General features: G+C 42.6%; 1 protein-coding gene across 2 annotated transcripts; it reads left to right on the forward strand.

Moving 5' to 3' along the window:
- Window positions 1-707: 707 nt before the first annotated feature.
- LOC310803871 (metabotropic glutamate receptor 2-like) lies at window positions 708-19,003 on the forward strand (the record flags this gene model as incomplete). 2 transcript variants are annotated; one of them, XM_083668820.1, is made up of 5 exons in its annotated part: window positions 708-1,217; window positions 12,869-13,706; window positions 14,433-15,496; window positions 18,336-18,522; window positions 18,845-19,003. In XM_083668820.1, the coding sequence occupies 5 exons, from the start codon at window positions 708-710 to the stop codon at window positions 18,916-18,918; spliced, it is 2,673 nt and encodes an 890-aa protein (XP_083524946.1). In that variant the 3' UTR covers window positions 18,919-19,003. The 2 variants fall into 2 exon arrangements, with proteins under 2 accessions (XP_083524946.1, XP_083524947.1); XM_083668821.1 differs by having other exon boundaries at window positions 18,851-19,003.
- Window positions 19,004-19,363: the final 360 nt, after the last annotated feature.

A 19,363-nucleotide genomic window follows, 5' to 3' on the forward strand; every position in this document is an offset into this window, starting at 1 on the left:
AAAATGCAGCCATCTATTGCCTTTTGAAAATATATCAGAGCCACTGGGAAAAGTTTGGATGTTAAGCCCCATGAGACGTATTATGAATTTGTATAGGGATTTATTAGTGTTTCATGTACTCTGTTTTGTTTTCAGTTTATAGTACAGCTCCTAGCCTACAGTACAGTATGTGTCAAACTATTGATCTTTTGCCTTTAAAGTCTTAACCAGAGTGAGTCTAATAGTCTGACTAAGGCTCTCAATCTTCGAGACTTAGGGTTAGGGTTAGGGTTTGATTAACTAACCAATAACTCCTCTCCCTCTCCCAGCAGCTGGCTCAAATAATAATAGTAACAGTAGTAAGCTGTAGTAATAATGTATTTTTTTCTGTCTTTTTTTAGTCTTTTTTATCTTGATTTAACATTTTAACATTTTGTGTCTATGGCATTGTGAAAACATAAAAAGTAATTTCAATGTAAATCCCAAATGCTTAACAACAGATGACATCATCTGTCTGGGTAAAAATAACACAGCTGACACTTTAACAAGAATTGTGAAGGTTCATTGTTCCTCCTTCTCTCCACCACTTACAGGAAATGACAAAGATGCCACAACTGTCGAGAGACAACATTACAGTGAGCCACGTGCAGACCCTCTAAAACCCTCTGGTGCAACACTACTCTATCCACCCCTTCCCTGATACCCCTTCCCTGGTACCTGATCAGACCATGCCTCCCACAGGGCTCTGCTGCCCCAGGCTTTGGGCCACTGCTGCCCCTTGGTGGTCTCTCCACCTGTTGCTGTTTGACCTGGTGATCCCAGGGGTCCTGCCCACCCCCAGGATCCCTCCTGTAGCTAAAAGGGAGATCACCATTGAAGGTGACCTGGTGATTGGCGGCCTCTTCCCCGTGCACGAGAAGGGTGAGGGACCCGAGGACTGTGGGAAGATCAACGAGCAGAGAGGTATCCAGAGACTGGAGGCCATGTTGTTAGCCTTGGATGAGATCAACGCTGATGATCGCCTCCTTCCTGGACTCAGACTGGGCGCTCATATCCTGGACACCTGCTCTAAGGACACCTATGCTCTGGAGCAGTCCCTGGAGTTCGTACGGGCTTCCCTCACTAAAGTGCATGAGCCAGGCTTCATCTGCCCTGACGGCTCCAACCCCATCCAGGACGATGTTCCTCTGGCCATCTCTGGTGTCATCGGAGGCTCCTATAGTGACGTGTCCATCCAGGTACCTTCACACCTTCACACCCCTAAGAGTCTATGGTTATCCTCTATGCAATTTAGAAGTATGCAGAACTTGACTGTTAACACTATGCTTGTTTAATTTGAATTCAATTAAATAATGAAATTATTAATTCAATGTTGATACGTTGAAATGTGAAGTGTTGCTACTGCCAGTGACGTACATTGGCTTGCTGATTTATAAGGACTTAGATCATTTTGGGGTTTAAGTTCTTTTCGTGCCCGCCTAACTGTATGGTCAATTTGTATGCTATTTATCAAATTCTGAAACATGTTTTTTCGTATAAACCCATCGATGTTACTAAGAGAAGCCGTGTCTTTGATAAAGTGATGCCAGCATCAGAAGCAGCACAGAGTGATCCAATGGCACTCTGATGAATCCAAGCCCGCTCTCATTAATTGGTCCCAACTGAGTTGTTGTCATGTTCCTGTTTCATCGTTTAATTCCACATAAAGTAATTCCTTCTGCAACTGTGTGTGTGTGTGTGTGTGTGTGTGTGTGTGTGTGTGTATGTGTGTGTGTGTGTGTGTGTGTGTGTGTGTGTGTGTGTGTGTGTGTGTGTGTGTGTGTGTGGGCAGGTTCATGTGTGCATGTCTTTGTGATGGTGTCTAGATAGGAGGATGTGGAAAAAGGGAAAAATAAACCAGACGAAAACAGTTACCGGAAACACTTTGCATCACCACCTCCGCTGAGCCAAAGGAACTTGCCTTGAGCTCCAGCGTGAGGTTTGCTTGGGCTGGTATAATTATCCACCTGGGATACGCTTGTTTGAAGCATCGACGTTCACATGGACCTCTGTCACTTTGTCAGCATGATCATTTCCACCACACGGTGAAAACTGACCTTTTGCACACCTATGAAGAGGAGCCCAAGGCAGCACGGCCAATCATACTTAATTAACGCCTGTTCTCCATTCAGAGAGCATAATTACCATGATGCACTAGATGTAAGGGAGAGGAGGCACACGTGAATAATTAAACGGCAGGGCGTTACAGACAGATAGATAGATAGATAGGTACTTGATCCCCGAGGGGAAATTAAGGCGTTACAGCAGCTCACATCACAAACAACAACAAAATAAAGTGACAATAGAATAATAGAATAAAATAAAATAGACATCAGTGGGAGATGTTGGGTAATGATTATGTTAACGGGAGCTATAGTAGTGATAGTGAGGAAGGAGGAAGTGATGCTGATGAAGTGATCCATAGAATGTGCCCTGGATGGAGTGTTGAAGCATGTGTGTGTCCCTCCATTAGTACCAGTTAAGACATGTGAAACCAGAATATGGTCACACTCTAGATGAGGTATAACTTTATGCAGTGTTTACAAAGCTTTTTTTTGTCAAACACTGACATATCTTCTTGAGTGAATTATAATATATTCACTTCTGTCATGCTTCTTTACAATTTACTGAAATGATAGATGATAATATACTATTATATTATATTGAATGTGTAACTCTAGCCCCAACCTGAACTCCAACCCTAACCCTTACTCTAGCCCTAACCCTAACTCCTGGCCTAACCCTATCTCCAGCCCTAACCCTAGCTCCAGTCCTAAACCTATAGCTCCAACCCTCACCCTTACTCCACTCATACACACACACACACACACACACACACACACACACACACACACACACACACACACACACACACACACACACACACACACACACACACACACACACACAAACGCTAAATAGAGATAGTCTGTAACTCTTTTTGAGAGACTGTAACATCGGACAACACAGTAGGGACAGGCAGGGTTTCTTTTATAATACCATCCAGTTGAATCGATTCAGGCATCAGAAAACATAAGACCACCCTACTGAGAGAGTATGACGTTATAGATCCACTTCTCCTTGGCGTCTTTTGTGGTCAATGATAGTCAGAAGAGGAGAGCACTTAGGCCCTGTGAAAGGGACTGAATACATCCCTGTGACTGAGCCTTCAACGTCTGAATCGCTACACCAGACTGTCAAAGGTTTTCAGGAAAGAACCATACAGTAGCTTTTTTTTACATTCTTACTGACACTGGGCTCAGGGCTCCTTCGGCAGTAGCCCCCAGTTCCTAGACCCTCATTGACTCACTCCTTTGTTAGTTTTAAGGAGCCCATGGTGGTATGTGTCAGAATAGGCTGCAGTTTACGCAGTACCACCATAGCTCAGAGTTTAGTGTTAGAAAGGAAGGGCACTGGGGGCCAATGACGCTCCTGGAGTGCTTCAGAGGAGCTGATTTTCCCATCTGTGGGGTGCAACAGGGGCATGCCAAATCTTGGCAGGGACCTGTCCACTTGACTAGAAGGAAGACGCTGCCCCAGCCTGTCACAGGGGCCATGAGCTGGAATGGGGGGGTTGAGCTGGCCGTCTGGTGGCCATATAGCTCATAGGCATCAAAACCATTCACAGCACAGAAATATACAGGAGACTCAGACAACACATGGCACTGCATATAAAGTTAGTTTCATATTGGATATTCATCAGATATTAGGCTCTTCAAATCCCAACAGCTCTTTAACAGTGCGTTCAACTGACCTATAATTGAGCTTATTATGATAGAAAAAACTTGTACGATATTGTACGACTTTTCTTTTGTTTGTATAAATGTTTACATTTCAAAAGCACTTTAGCCAAAAAATACAGAGATCTAAAACCAACTTCATTCAAACCAGAGACACACTGGTAAGGTAGAACAGCTTTTGCTTTTCCAAAAAAAGGCTTCTATGAATTTAGATAAATTGTTCTTTTCTTTAAAATTCAATAGCATTTAAACTGCATGATAGAAATATCTAAAACAACTTAATTCAAACCAGAGACACTCTGGCAAGGTTGCAAAGCCTTTATTAAAAAAAGGCTTCTATGAATGTACAGTATATTAATTTGTATTTTCTTTAAGATTCAATAGCATTTAAACCACATGATAGAATAATCTAAAACAACTTAATTTAAACCAGAGATACACTGGCAAGGTTGCAAAGCCTTTACTTTTGTAAAAAAAAAAAAGAAAAGTTTTTGTTTTTCATTTATATGTATTTTTCTTTTATTTAAAATTCAGTAGCATTCAAACCGCATGACAGAATAATCTTAAACCAACTTAATTCAAACTAGAGACACACTGGCAAGGTTGCACAGTCTTTATGACATGTTCCCTTCCAGCACTTTTTAAGCAATTTAGGATGATTGTCAACCACGCCAGCCCAGTGAAAGCTACACATGGTAGCAGGGAAAACAGGAGAGCTCCTCTAGCCCTGCTGTCACCAGGGCAGCTCCTCTAGCCATGGTTGTCTGAGATGTGAATAGTCCTCAGCCTCAGGACTCATCAGTTTAGGCCCGCGGCTCCAGCTCAGTGTCTCTGACCCTTCATAGCCATTGGGTCATTTCACTCAGATTCACCACCCTGACTAGAGACTAAGAGAAACCAAGTGGAAGTCAATCAGGCCTACTGCTGTCATCCAGACCACTCACAGACAGACAGAGAGAGACAAGAATAAAAAATATCTACAGAAGCCAATATTGTTTAAAGTAAAGGCTGTGCAACATTGCTAGTGTGTCTCTGGTTTAAATGACGTTGTTTTTAGATATCTGTATTGTATGGCTAAAGTGCTATTGACATTTTTTTCAAAAGAAGAAGAAAAAAGGTTGAGCAACAATTTTAGGCCAATTGAATACACCATTCAAGAGCTATTGAGATTTGAAGAGCTGAATGTCTGACGAATATACACTATGAAACTAACTTTACCATGGTAAGGGACCGAACTCTGTACAGTATCCATCCCATTTATGAGATGTATTTCTCACACATGGAAATGCTTTATCACCATCTGGTATGCTATGGGGGGTGAACCATTACCGATGACTAAATGACTTTTGGTGCCAAATGGTGATGTACAAGTTTTATAATTTATTGAAAATTATGCACTTTATATACTGCAGATTGTGTTGCTTACTATAGCCAGAAGTGGATTCAGACCCCTTCACCTTTTCCACATTTTGTTGTGTTATAGACTCAATTTAAAATGGATTAAATTAAAAGAATTTGCCATCAATCCAAACACAATACCCCAGAATGACAAAGTGAAAACACGTTTTTTGAAATTTCAGTAAATTTATTACAATTGAAATACAGAAATACCTTATGTACATACGTATTTAGACACTTTGCAATTAGCTAAAATGCAAAAATGTCATCAACAAATCACTCAATAAGTTGAATTGAGTCCATCTTAATGCAAGGATAATAGTTCATGTAATTTTGGAATTAATATCTTTGTTTTTATAGGGTCTCTGATTTGCATAGAAATCAATTACACACTGTGTAGATTAGGATGTCACTACCGACTCAGCAAATTTCATAATTTTTTCTTGATCCTGACAAACTCCCCAGTCCCTGCCGGTGACAAACATACCCATAACTTGATGCAGCTACCACTATTCTTCACATGAGAGAACACATTTCCAGCCACTTTCTTTATCACTTGAATGCCATATATCACTTGAATTCATTGTTGCAAACACAATTATGGATATGAGATAGATTATTTTCCATTAAGGGATTCTTTTTGGCCACTTGGTTATAGACCAATTTTGTAGAGTGACTGAGATGATCTTGTCCCATCGACCCTAACCCTAACCCTTTTTCTGGACTCAATTCATCTTATTGAGTGATTTGTTGATGACATTTTTGCATTTTAGCAAATGACTGTCATAGCAAAGGGTATGAATACTTATGTACATGAGGTATTTCTGTATTTCAATTTTAATAAATGTACTGAGAATTCTAAAAACCTGTTTTCGCTTTGTCATTCTGAGGTATTGTGTGTGGATTGATGGCAAATTCTTTTAATTTAATCCATTTTAAATTGAGTCTATAACACAATAAAATGTGGAAAAAGTGAAGGGGTCTGAATACTTTCCGAAGGCACTGTCTGTGTTGTCTGTTGGGGCTATTACAGCATGTGCAGCACATACTCATATCCATACCTGTAACTACATGACTGCCAAATGGACTGAGGGAGTTTGTTTACTGGTTGGAGAATTGTTGCCTGGAATTGTTGCATGACTTGACTTTGTATTCAGAGAACTATTTGTGATCTCCTCTCAAACTCCTCACTCCCAGGGAATATTCCAGCATCTCTCTCTCGGACACCTTCAATTCCCCAGATCCCCATGATCATTTTCAAATCAATCACATACGGTTTCAGTCTGTTTTATCATGGAATGTTCTGACGCTTTTCTGAGGTACTGCCTCATCTCCAGCCCTAAACAATGTCCTCCCAGCCCGACAGTGACACACCAGTTCTCCAACAACACTCACCTATGTAATGCTCTGTCACAGATGGTGTCTTTTAATTAGAGAAAAACTAAACACACTGCAGCATGGCCACTAGGCATCAGGACACATATTGTTCAAGGTTATATGTGTTTGGGTAAGGTCCACTGTGATTTCAGGATTGTGGATCGTTATTTCGTTATTTCGGGGAGGCTTATGCTGGAGGTATATCAGTGTATTTTGTGCAGTAATAGTTTATGATGATATGTGTTGATGAAGACATGTGACACTGAATGGAATGGAAGATGGATGTCTCACTGTGTTAGTGTTGGAGCTTCATGCAGAGTGTGCAGAGTAAGAAAGAAAAGCTTCTCTTTTGGTGTGAACTTCAAAAGGGTCTTGTTTATCATGTGTGGTATCATAGCCAGCACCCCTCCCACCTTCTCCCTCCTGAACCTGTTATTTTTAAACTGGAAGTTTTAGCACATTTGCAACGCAGCGCTGCTCACTAATTAGCACAGCAGAATGTCGTTTAGAACTGAGGCAAAGCAGTGTGAGAAAAGGGAGGTCGGACAGAGTCAGGACCTACACACACACGCAGGAGACGCGTTAATAATGCCAGCCAGTCAATATCCATGTGCACCCCCCTCCCCCCCTCCCCCCTCCCCCCTCCCCCCCCCCTTTCATCTCCTCTTCTCAGAGAACTGTTGTTTTCTTTTTATTTCCTTCCCTCGCAAGGTGACATGGAATAAATTATCATATTTTTGTTCAGAACCTGTGGGTGTGCGCATTGTGAATGTAGTTGTATGCATTAATATGCGTGACAGGATTATATCCTCTGGTCTCAACTATGATGTGAAAATGGTTAGACTCGTTTCAGACTTAGGCCTTCTTTACACATCCATTTCTGGAAAATAGAAAGCAGCTTTACAAAGCTTTCTAAGCAGAGGATGGAGAAGAAGAATTCTAAGTATCGTTGCGTAAATTCTAACACTGAACAAAGATTCCACTAGAGTCAAGAGTATAGTAAAGCAATCTTCTTCTTTATTGAGCACAGAGAAAATGTCTGACCGCCAGAGGAGTTCCAAACTTGACTAGTTTCATTTATACTTTTATACAGTTCCTCAGCAGGAGAATCAGTCATGGGATACAGCAGTCATAAGACACAGCAGTTTTCTGATATGTCAACCCAAGTTCTTTAAAGCATAACAACAACATAATTCGTGACCACAAATGGTGGACATTGTTGGCCATAAAAAGTTTAAGGACGGAAGCACACCGTCCTCATCTCAATGGTCACATGGTTACATTTCTGATGACAAACATTACTCAGTCCTGCAGATCAACACATCACCTACATTCCCGGTTACACTCCCAGTTACACTCCCGGTTACACTCCCAGTTACACTCCCTGCACCTGTCTATGAGTAATTGGAGCCCCTCATTTAATCTCATTCATTTGACATCATCCACACTGGCCCATATTCACAGAAACATATTCATACACGCAATTCACTCTTTTACGATGACGACTCTATTCTATCAAACTAGACAATCTCATTTACTCCTATTAATTAATTAATGTTCACTGCTATTCAACCACTTTCTATGATACTAGAGACCGGCTAAATCTTCCCAGTAATTAACGGTCTCAGAGGTGTGATTGGATTTCAGTTTGCATTTAATGGTGTATGAGTATGAGAGGGTGATGGGAGTTGGAACCTAAACATCAGGATGAGAAAGGCCCCGGTGCTCTTGTCAAGCGCTACATCTTCTCAGCTCAATCATTTCAGGAACAGAAAACTCTTGGGCAAGTCTTTATCCACTGCTGTGCACATGGATTTCTCTTCCTGAGACCACCAGGTCAATATAGCCTCATCGACAGACAGACACCACGCATTCTCAGTCAATACAAACTGCCTGGAGGTCATTAGTCATAGGTGTGTACCTGCACTGGACTGTTTCTGAACACAAACCAGGATAGGTTGAGCATCCTGTTGTTGGACACAGTACAGTATAGTAAATTCCATAGAGATTATCTCATTTTTAGAGAGTACCGATCTTCAAAGTTTATGTAATCTCATTATCAATCAAAGATTGTCATATCTAAGTGACAGCATCCAAATAAATAATAATAATATACAACGACTACCTGCATTTGATATGTAACAGTATTCATATGCTGTTATGGTCCCATGGTAAAAGGATATATTGAGAGGCTGTTCTGTCATATTCTAGATCTTTCGCTGCATGTCATATTCTGGATCTTTGGCTCCATCCTATTTTCATGCTTGGCAGGACCTCTGGGACATACAGATGGGCTTTCCATGTTGAAAAAAACATGACAGACGCATGAATAAGAGCCGGGCCGCCTGTGCTCAGCCTGCCTCATCCTTATCCTCCCCGCCTCTACTTCACAGCGGGAACACTTCACTGGCCTCTCATGTACAAGCTTCTTTTGATGCATCCTTCCCATGCCCTCTGTATCTGGTAAACAAACACTATCTCTACAAATTACCTCATTGTCAATTCTGGATGTATTAACCCATTATAAACCAGTAGGTTGAGCTTAAAATGTGACCTGGTAGTTTGGGAATTATATTTTGAATGTCATCTGCAACACACAGGAACGGATTCCCAGACACAGTTTGAGCCACTTCTTGGACTAAATCACCTTTTCAATGGAGACTCTCCTTTGAAAATGCCTAGGCATAATCTGTGTCTGGGAAACTGTTGAAAGCTGTTCTAGTTACTGCTTCAGGGACTAATGCTCAGCAACAGCAGTAGCAAATACATATACATATTCAAAACATGTGTTTATTAATCATTTATTTAGGCAAGGGAAGTTCTACTGAGACCAAGGTCTCTTTTTCAGAGGTGCCTGCTTACAAACATGAAACAGATCATAAAAGTACATTCAGAATTACAAAAATAATACAAAATCATGAATTACATATCAATTACGAAGTCAATTTACCCCAAAAAACGTGTACATTCCTCAGATGACAAATCCTTTATCATGGTCTTAAACTGATCAAGTGACACAAGTGAATGTAATTTAAGTACGTTTTGAAGGTTGTCAATGACTGGAGGTTACTCGGAGTGTGCTGATGAAATAGGTCTCTGTATTATTGCTCTCTTACAAAAACATTTACTTTTGCATGCATACAATACAGTATGTCTGTCTCCAGCTCTGCTGTCTCCATCATGGAGCCAAGGTCATACTGCATTCTAAACTGTTCCTCATTCAAACAGTCCATCTGAATGATATCATCAGAATAGACTAGTGAGAACATCAACTTAATTAGGTTAATCAGCTAAAGGCTTGATCGAAGTCTTAATGAATTAGGGGAATAAGTATGTGAGTAATGCTGTGGCATTTATCAATATGAGAAATCTATACAATTATAGACAGTGAGCATCTAAACACTGATTTCTTGGCATCCCTTCTGCTTTTGGCTTACCTTTGTTTTTAAGACTGAAATAGTGACAAACATCCATCGATACTGTAACTGAAAATATGTTCATATACATTTTCCTATCATTATTCGTGATAAGCTACTGTAGTATGGCATGTCTCTGGTAGTCTGGAGACAGAGGTGTTTCTATTTGACCCTTGAAGGCATAGAGAGACTGCAGTAAGGGAAACACAGACGCTGCTGTCACACACTCCAGTGGTATCCTGATATGTTTGACAGTCTTTCAGGTTCCTTTTGGTGAGCCAACTAGCAGTTCACCGTATGTCTGAGAGGGCTGGTGGGACCCATGCATGTGTGACTGGCTCAGTGTAAAAGGCTACATGCAGTGGCATTATGTTTTTATGGCATCATACCAACAATGTGCATAAGAAAGTAACAAACGGGGTTGTACACATTTAACAAAACATCACAGTAACATTAATTTTCATGTTAGTTTTTGTTCTTATCCTGCATGCATGTACTGCATGCCCTACTGTATAACACAATCATAAAAGTTGCACTAACTAGTCCTAAATGTATGTTAACATTCTAATAGCACAGTTATTGATATAACAAGTGATACGATATGTGCAAACTTGGACATCAAACAGCAACTGCAACAAATGTACGGTTTCTAATGTGCTGATGGTATAGGTCAATCAGGCCTTACCATTCAGTAGAATGACTAACCAATGCAATGCTCCTAATGGATTTATATTTGATATGTGCAGACCCTTTGCTCAATATTCAGGATGGGAAATGTAATTGAGTAATCCTTTTGTTGAGAGGAGCATTGTGGACGGTTGTCTAAATGCATCATATTTACTCTTCTTCACCTCAAGGGGCAGTAGTGAGCCTGTGCTCTCTACAGGCTTTTGTGTATGGGGCCTTTTAAATTGAGCTGTCGGAGTGAGTTAAGCACATGACTGTTCTGAGATCAGGGTTAATGCCAGTCAGCTCATAGAGAACCTCTGGGGAAACACACACTGCAGTCACCATGCTGACCGGTCCATTTCCTGTCCCTTGTCTCTGATCTCTGGTCTCTCTTCAATGCTTCCAGTTAATTTATGCAGCAGGGTCCTTCGGATAAAATACCCCAGATATTTTGAGGTTAAAATTGCATGTTCAGCTGTGCAGTATCCTCATCTGAAAACAAAAATGTTGTAAGAATGTTGATAATATGGCAGTGAACAGAAAAGTACTTTCATTTAGCATCCAGGCTGTGGCTCAGTTGGTAGAGCTAGCAATGGTGCCAGCAATGCTAAGGCTGTAGGTTTGATTCTTGCTGGGACCATATATACTGTCCATGTGTCCTTATTGATGAAGAGGGCACATGACAATAAATATCACATTACATCATATGCAACCCAGCCACACATGTTTTCTGCAGACTTCATCAGTGTTGTGAAGGACACAAAGCCAGATTCTCTTCAGCTATTACACCTGCCACATAGAGAGTGTCCTGACATTCTCATCTCTGGCCTCGTATAGCTGACTGTCATACAAGAACATCCTTGGGGGACAGCGAACTCAAATCTGCAGTCGGCAGTGTAGAGGGCTTCAGGGGATGAGAAACAGGTCAGGAACAAGGCCAACAGAATCATAGTGGACCCCACACACAACCTTGCTCACTGCTTTGAGCTGGTGCCCTCTGGGAGAAGATACAAGGTCCCACTCTGTAGCAAAAACAGGAGCAGGACCAGCTTTATTCCTACAGCCATCAGGCTGGTGAACAGTGGGTCATAGGGTCATGGGTCAGAAGGGAAAATGGGTTAGATGCATGGCATACTGTATGCCAGGGAATAGTGTGTGTTTACTTTCCTGTGTTGTTGTGTTGTACTGATTTTGTGTGTTGATTTTGTGATTTTTTGTATTTGTATGCTGACTTCACAACATGAATTTCCACGCAAACGGACAATAAAGCTATCGTATCGTATTGTATCATATCGTATCATGAGTTGGGAGGGTTAGGGTGGAGAGAGAATGGGAATCTGAACAGGTTTTAATGTGATAGAGGAAGAATTGAATTAGATCCATGTAAATTCCATTGTTTGGGGAGCCTCCGGGCATTCTGGGATGCCAGAGGGAGAAGGTAGTGTTAGAGCACACATGGGTACACAGTAATCTCTGTCCCACCCATCAGCCCTGGGGCAGGATTGGACAGCAACGTGCTGAATCACAGCTTGTTTTCACTTTCTCAAATATAACTTGGTGCAATGAAGTAAGACAATAACAACAACAACAACAACAGCAACAACAACAACAACAACAACATATTCAGACTTTTAGCCAATTAAACAAACACATATTCAATGATTAGAAGGAATCAGATTTGGAACAGGACTAACCATGTTAACTGCTCATTCAATATAATCCTCTCCAAGTGTTGAATCACAACATAATTATATCCCTCATTAGACTTAACAACATCCGCTTTTACTCCCACAGGAAAATCAATAGATGTTGTCTCAGTTAGATGGGCATAATTACCTTATGGTGGGAAATATTGATTATAGATTCCAACACACACCTCAGAGTGACACCTTAAGCTGTCGAAAACAAGCTTGTATATTTCTTATCAGTATGTTGTTGTTGTTGTTGTTGTTTGAAAGTGGCGTGATGCCCCACAATCTCCAATGCCAGTCTCACCCCCAAGCGTTCCCAAAAACAGCAGCAGTGTGTTTGAGAGGATCCCCTTGAGTTGCACAGAGGTAGAAATAGCCAACTTTGGACTGGGGATGCAGAACATATAGATTAGTGATACCTAAAACCATGTTGTTCTGTTGTTTTGTTAGTTGAATTGTAGTTTATGCGTTACCTGAGTTATTACACAGCCTTTAGCGTAGTACGAGATAGTGGTTCATGGCTGGGACTAACAGATCTTTCTCCCTGCTCACTGTACAGGTGGCCAACCTCCTCCGCCTCTTCCAGATCCCTCAGATCAGCTATGCCTCCACTAGCGCCAAGCTCAGCGACAAGAGTCGCTATGACTACTTTGCCCGCACCGTACCCCCTGACTTCTACCAGGCCAAAGCCATAGCTGAGATCCTACGCTACTTCAACTGGACCTACGTGTCCACGGTGGCATCAGAGGGGGACTACGGAGAGACAGGCATCGACGCCTTCCAGCAGGAGGCCCGTGCCCGCCAGATCTGCATCGCCACCTCAGCCAAGGTGAGCCGTTCCATGAGCCGTGTGAGCTATGACAATGTGATTCGCTCCCTGCAGCAGAAGTCCAACGCCAAGGTGGTCATCCTCTTCACACGCAGCGAGGATGCCCGGGAGCTGCTTGTGGCGGCCGCACGCATGAATGCCACATTCATCTGGGTGGCCAGCGACGGCTGGGGGGCACAGGAGAGTGTGGTGCGGGGCAGCGAGACCGCAGCGGAAGGGGCCTTCACCATCGAGCTGGCCTCCTACCCCATCAGGGAGTTTGCAGACTACTTCACCAAGCTGAACCCATACAGTAACATGCGTAACCCATGGTTTAGGGAGTTCTGGGAGCACCGCTTTGCCTGCAGTCTCACAGAGCCTGGTTGTTATGAACACAGCCTGAGGGACGGCCTGTTTGAGCAGGAGTCCAAGATCATGTTTGTGGTGAATGCTGTTTACGCCATGGCCCATGCCCTGCACAACATGAGGCAAGCTGTCTGCCCCAACTCCACCAAGATCTGTGATGCTATGAAACCAGGCAACGGCAAGAGATTCTACAGGGAGTTCATCCTCAAGACCAAGTTTGAAGGTGAGTGAAGCAGTTCACATCAATCTTTTCAGCTGGATTTGATGTAGAATGGAGCTGTATGTTTTTCACTCAGTGTCATCAGAAAAACTCCCCCAATGAAGTAGTACTTTCTAATTCCTTGTTTAAAATGTAATAACACTGAATATAAGCACATACTGTTAATCAAGCAGCTTAGAATTCTACCGTTTTAAGTCAATACCCTCAGTGTGTCCTAGAATCTAAATATAATTGAGAATTGTATCATACATATTGGTAAATTGGGCTAATTTGAAATAAACACAGATTTCAACTGAGCATGAGATTGGATTTTCAGTTCATGTTATTTCTCATTTGACTTGAAAAAGGTTTTGTGATGATTTAATTTGCAATGATACAACATTAATTAACATCTACAATATCACTTACAAATGTGGACTAAATTAGACCACTGAGAGTTAAGCAGCAATGATTTTGGAAATATCCCTTTTGAATGGATTCTTTCATGAACAAAAATGAAAAGAACAAAACATTTTTTTTTGAAAACATCAGGATTTGGTGAGGGAAACATTTATGACTGGTTTATGACCAGTGAGAAGCAGTGAGAAGAAGATTAATAACATCTCTCTCTTCTTTTAATTAAATGCATTTTGCTACTTTGTATAATCTTTAATGTCTAATCTGATAACTGAATTTCTAATTGAAAGGAAGGGTGTTGTTCAACATTCTAGTATTTCTATTTCCCATCAGCTCCTTTTAGACCTGCAGACACCGAAGACATGGTCCGCTTTGACACTTACGGTGACAGCCTGGGACGCTACAAGATCTTCCACTACCACAAAGAGGATGGCAAGTTCATCTACCAAAAGGTGGGCTACTGGGCCCAGGGCCTGACCCTCAACACCAGCCAGGTGCCCTGGCGCGGCCACGGCCCGCCCACCTCCCAGTGCAGTGACCCCTGCAGGAAGAACGAGGTGAAGAGCATGCAGCCTGGAGACGTGTGCTGCTGGATCTGCATCCCCTGCCAGTCCTTCCAGTACCTGCTGGATGAGTTCACCTGTGCTGAATGCAGCTTCGGCGAGTGGCCCCTGGCCAACCTGACGGGCTGCTATGACCTGCCTGAGGAGTACATCCGCTGGGAGGATGCCTGGGCCATTGGCCCCGTCACCATCTCCTGCCTGGGCATGCTGTGTACCCTCTCTGTGGTGGGTCTGTTCTTCAAGCACAACGACACCCCCGTGGTGAAGGCCAGTGGGCGAGAGCTCTCCTACATCCTCCTCCTGGGCGTGCTGATGTGCTACAGCATAACATTCATCTACATCGCTAAGCCCTCTGTGGCCGTGTGCACTCTGCGTCGACTGGGCCTGGGCACCTCCTTCGCCGTGTGCTACTCAGCTCTCCTCACCAAGACCAACCGCATCGCGCGCATCTTTAGCGGGGTGAAGGACGGAGCCCAGCGGCCGCGTTTCATTAGCCCCGGCTCCCAGGTCGCCATCTGTGGGGCGCTGATCTCCTGCCAGCTGTTGGTGGCTGTGGTGTGGCTCCTGGTGGAGCTGCCGGGCGTGAGGAAGGAAGTGAGCCCTGAGAGGAGAGACATAGTGACCCTCAAGTGCAACAGCAAGGACTCCAGCATGCTGGCTTCCCTGGCTTACAACTGCATCCTCATCATCCTCTGTACCGTCTACGCCTTCAAGACCCGCAAGTGCCCCGAGAACTTCAACGAGGCCAAGTTCATTGGATTCACCATGTACACCACCTGTATCATCTGGCTGGCCTTCCAGCCCATATTCTACGTCACGGCCAGCGACTACAGGGTGAGTGTGATAATATGTACTGGTTGTGGTTGGTGTTTTGTTCCCTAGAGAGAGAAATCATTGTTAAAAAAGGTCCTTGAATGTGTCTTACGCATACCTGCTGAAATAGGTGGCATATGCAAATTCCGTTTGATCACCTTCCTCCACGTCCCATAAAAGGAGTGGATTTCCTTTCATGTGGCTTACAGTTCCTTTAAAGACAAGAACAGAGACACTGGAGAAATATCAAAACCAGGACTGATTATATGGACTTTTAAATGCAGTCTTAATAGGCACACAATTATACAGTAGTCACATAGACTGTGGTGAGTAAAGTATCTCCAAACGAGATACTTTATTTAAAACTTCAATATTACCATTAGAATATCTGATCTTGTGATATAATGATCTTCTGTTGAAATGTCCCTTGAGCATTTAGATTGGAAGCCACATGTTCCCAGCATACTCCTTCAATATGTAAAGGGTTTGATAGTGTAGATCTCAACAAGAGCTCATTATGTACAATTACAGATTGAAGGGAGATATTTTCACAGAAAGCCATCAACCACAGATTTGTTTAGATTTACAGTTTATATCCCCTCCCCACCCAGAAACACACACACACACACACAAACACACACACACACACACACACACACACACACACACACACACACACACACACACACACACACACACAAGCAATGTCACATGTGTTAAACTTTTTTTAGCATTAGTTAATGGTACAGCTGAAGAACAACAAGTAAAAAGAGGCATTGAGGCCCCTGGCAGAATGAGTGCCAGCCTCTTCAGGACTGTCAAAAGAAATTGGTAATTGTAGCTGCACAGTAATCACACAACTATGTTTTCACCCTTAAAAGCTGTCTTGGCATTTGTAGCCTTAGCCTTCACACGAAAGGCTTCATAATGCCATAACATTCTCTCAGTCCTCACTTGAAGAGCCCTACAGTATACAACCCCCTATCCTGGATACAAGAATGACTATGACCTTCAATATCCTTATAAAAACATATGCACGCATAGTATCTATGGAGTCTTTGTTGCCATATATGACAATACGACAATGTGTAAGACAATGTGTAGATAAAACTGACAAAACATTTGAGTCCAGGTTCATGTTTAGTGTCTCTGGGCCTTATGGCCTGATTACCTTGCTCTGTCTCTGGGCTACTGCCACTCCAGTTGGTCTGGTTGTGCAGCTGGGCTGTGGACCTAGAGTTCAACCAGAGGAGGGAGGTCTCACAGTGGCCTTGCAGCATGACCTTCCCCAGGCTATCTCCTCTCATGTCTGTGATAATCAACCTAGCAGCAAACACACGAGGAAAAAGCAGACCAACACTTGAGTGGTAATTAAAGAGGCAAGAGACTGGATAAAAAGATGATCGGTTTTCATATTGGAACGGTGATAGACAGAATAATTAAAGTAGGAAAAGGTTTGGCAGAAACATAAACCTAGATGCTTCCTGCTGTGTTTGTGTGCCATTAATAGTGATAGCAGTGGGCTCAGGTTCCGCATTTTAAATATGGTTTTGATAACAAAAAACTAAATCAGAGAAAAGTTTCTAGCATGAAAGGCAAGCAATGTTGTTCACTGAATCGTGGTGAACCTAGGGTCTCACAGATTGGAGTGAAATATTCCAGGGATTCCAACAAACTTGAAGTAAGATGGATTTTTGTTTTTGTTCTACCTCTATCTCGTGCTTTCTCTTTCTCCCTTGAAGTTGAAGGCTATTGATCTAATAGCCATTGGTTTGTTACATTCTCTGTGTGTAAGTGTAGATAACATATTCCGTGCTCTGCACATACTGTATGTTTATCCTTGCATCCCTGTATGTTAAAATCTGATTCTCTATGAGGTCAGTGATGGGCCACAGCTCTTGGGAGTTCACACTGGGGTCTGTGAAGAAGACCAAACCAGTGTCACACTGATATAGTGTTATCATCAGGGTGAACTGGAGTTCAATGAAAACAAAAAGGTGTTAAGCAAGACAGTAAAAGGTTAATATTAAAGTCTAATGTATGTGGTTATTTACTGCTCAATGCTAAATCATGACAGTAACTCCTACACATTGCAGTTTCTAGCCTTAGCAATGGTTATTTGTTATTGAATTTCAAAACTGCTAAAAGCATTTATGTTTTGTTCATTCTGGTTAAGTATTGTATTTGTGTTTGACACTGATTTCACACCACACAGTAGCAGTGCCAACTTGTGCCTCCAAACAGCCAGTGGGCTGGGAGAGCAGCAGCAGTGGCAGCAGTCAACCCAGATTAATGATTTGGTCATGACAAACTAGACCAAGCTCTTCCAGGACAGCCAGCAGTGCTATAGTCAGACAGACTCCCTGCACTCACAAGCACAAGCACACACACACACACACACACACACACACACACACACACACACACACACACACACACACACACACACACACACACACACACACACACACACACACACACACACACACACACACACACACACACACACACACACACACACACACACACACACACACACACACACAATATCTTTATTGATTGCCATAACAAGGACTATTGGAACACTCTCTCCCAACATGTAATGATTTTTTATTACAATGGTTTAATGTCATTGTGTAAAATCAAAACATGGGGCATCAAAACATGGCCAGACTCCTGTCCATCAACAAATACAACACATTCAGGACATTCATGAACAGTTTAATTAGTATGGCATTCCACAGACGCTGAAGAGAGAATGGTTGGCAGACAAATAAAGACCTCAGCTGTGTCAGTAAAATATGGGTAGCAGCTTTGCCAACCACTCAGTGTGTCTCCTCCTCTTCCTCTCTCCCCTCAGGTGCAAACCACCACAATGTGCATCTCTGTCAGCCTGAGTGGCACCGTGGTGCTGGGCTGCCTTTTCGCTCCCAAGGTCCACATCATCCTATTCCAGCCCCAGAAGAACGTGACTACTCTCCGAATCACGGCCAACCGCTTTGGAGCCACAGTGTCTGCCTCCGCCCCCAGCTCCAGCTACTCAAAAGGTAATCCCCACCTCTAACAGCATAATGTGAAGCGAATTCACTCATTATTAGGTTTAACATCATGTAAAACACGCATCTTTATTCATGGTTTCAGTGGTAAAGGTTTGCGTGGTGTTTGACATAATACAGTTTAATGAACATATGGACACCTATCCGACAAAGGCAGATCCCTTGGTTCAGTCCTTTGGCATGGTTAAAAACAGTAAACATACACTGACAACATAGTACATACATCCTGGCCATAGTGTAACATTGACAGTGCAAAAAAAGTTGAGAACCCAAGAACCCCTTTGCTCACTTTTCTTTCTCTATTCTTCTCTAGCATCAGCCTCTAGCTACGTACCAGCAGTGTGTAATGGCCGCGAGGTGGTGGACTCAACTACATCTTCTTTGTGAGAAAGGTTGATCATCCCTCCTCCAAACAGAAGCCACCGTTCCACAATCAATCCTACAAGGCTGCTTATGACAGAATGCCCATGTCATGGAATGTGATTGAGAGATAACTCTCTACCTGGGTTGAGGGGGGCAAGGGTGCGTTTGTGAGAGCTAAATTGTGTGACTATACATACGTATTGTTCGCCTGTAAAGCATATTTGTATAGATTTTAACATTGCGTGGTTTCTTTGTTTTTCAGATAGACATGTCGTTGAATGCACTGCACCTTGTTGTCAGAGAAGTCTTGTGAATGGGGTGGTTGTGAAGCGATCATCGTGTCATGCTAAAGGGTGTTCTTATCTTGTCCTTACAGTGCTGTAAATACGATATCCAAATGTTTATTTCTCTTTGACTAGAGTATTAATACAAAAACATGTTTTCAATTCAATTTACCCCTTCTTTTTAA

The sequence above is a fragment of the Argentina silus genome, assembly GCF_951799395.1.
Source record: "Argentina silus genome assembly, chromosome: 4".
Lineage (NCBI taxonomy): Eukaryota > Metazoa > Chordata > Actinopteri > Argentiniformes > Argentinidae > Argentina > Argentina silus.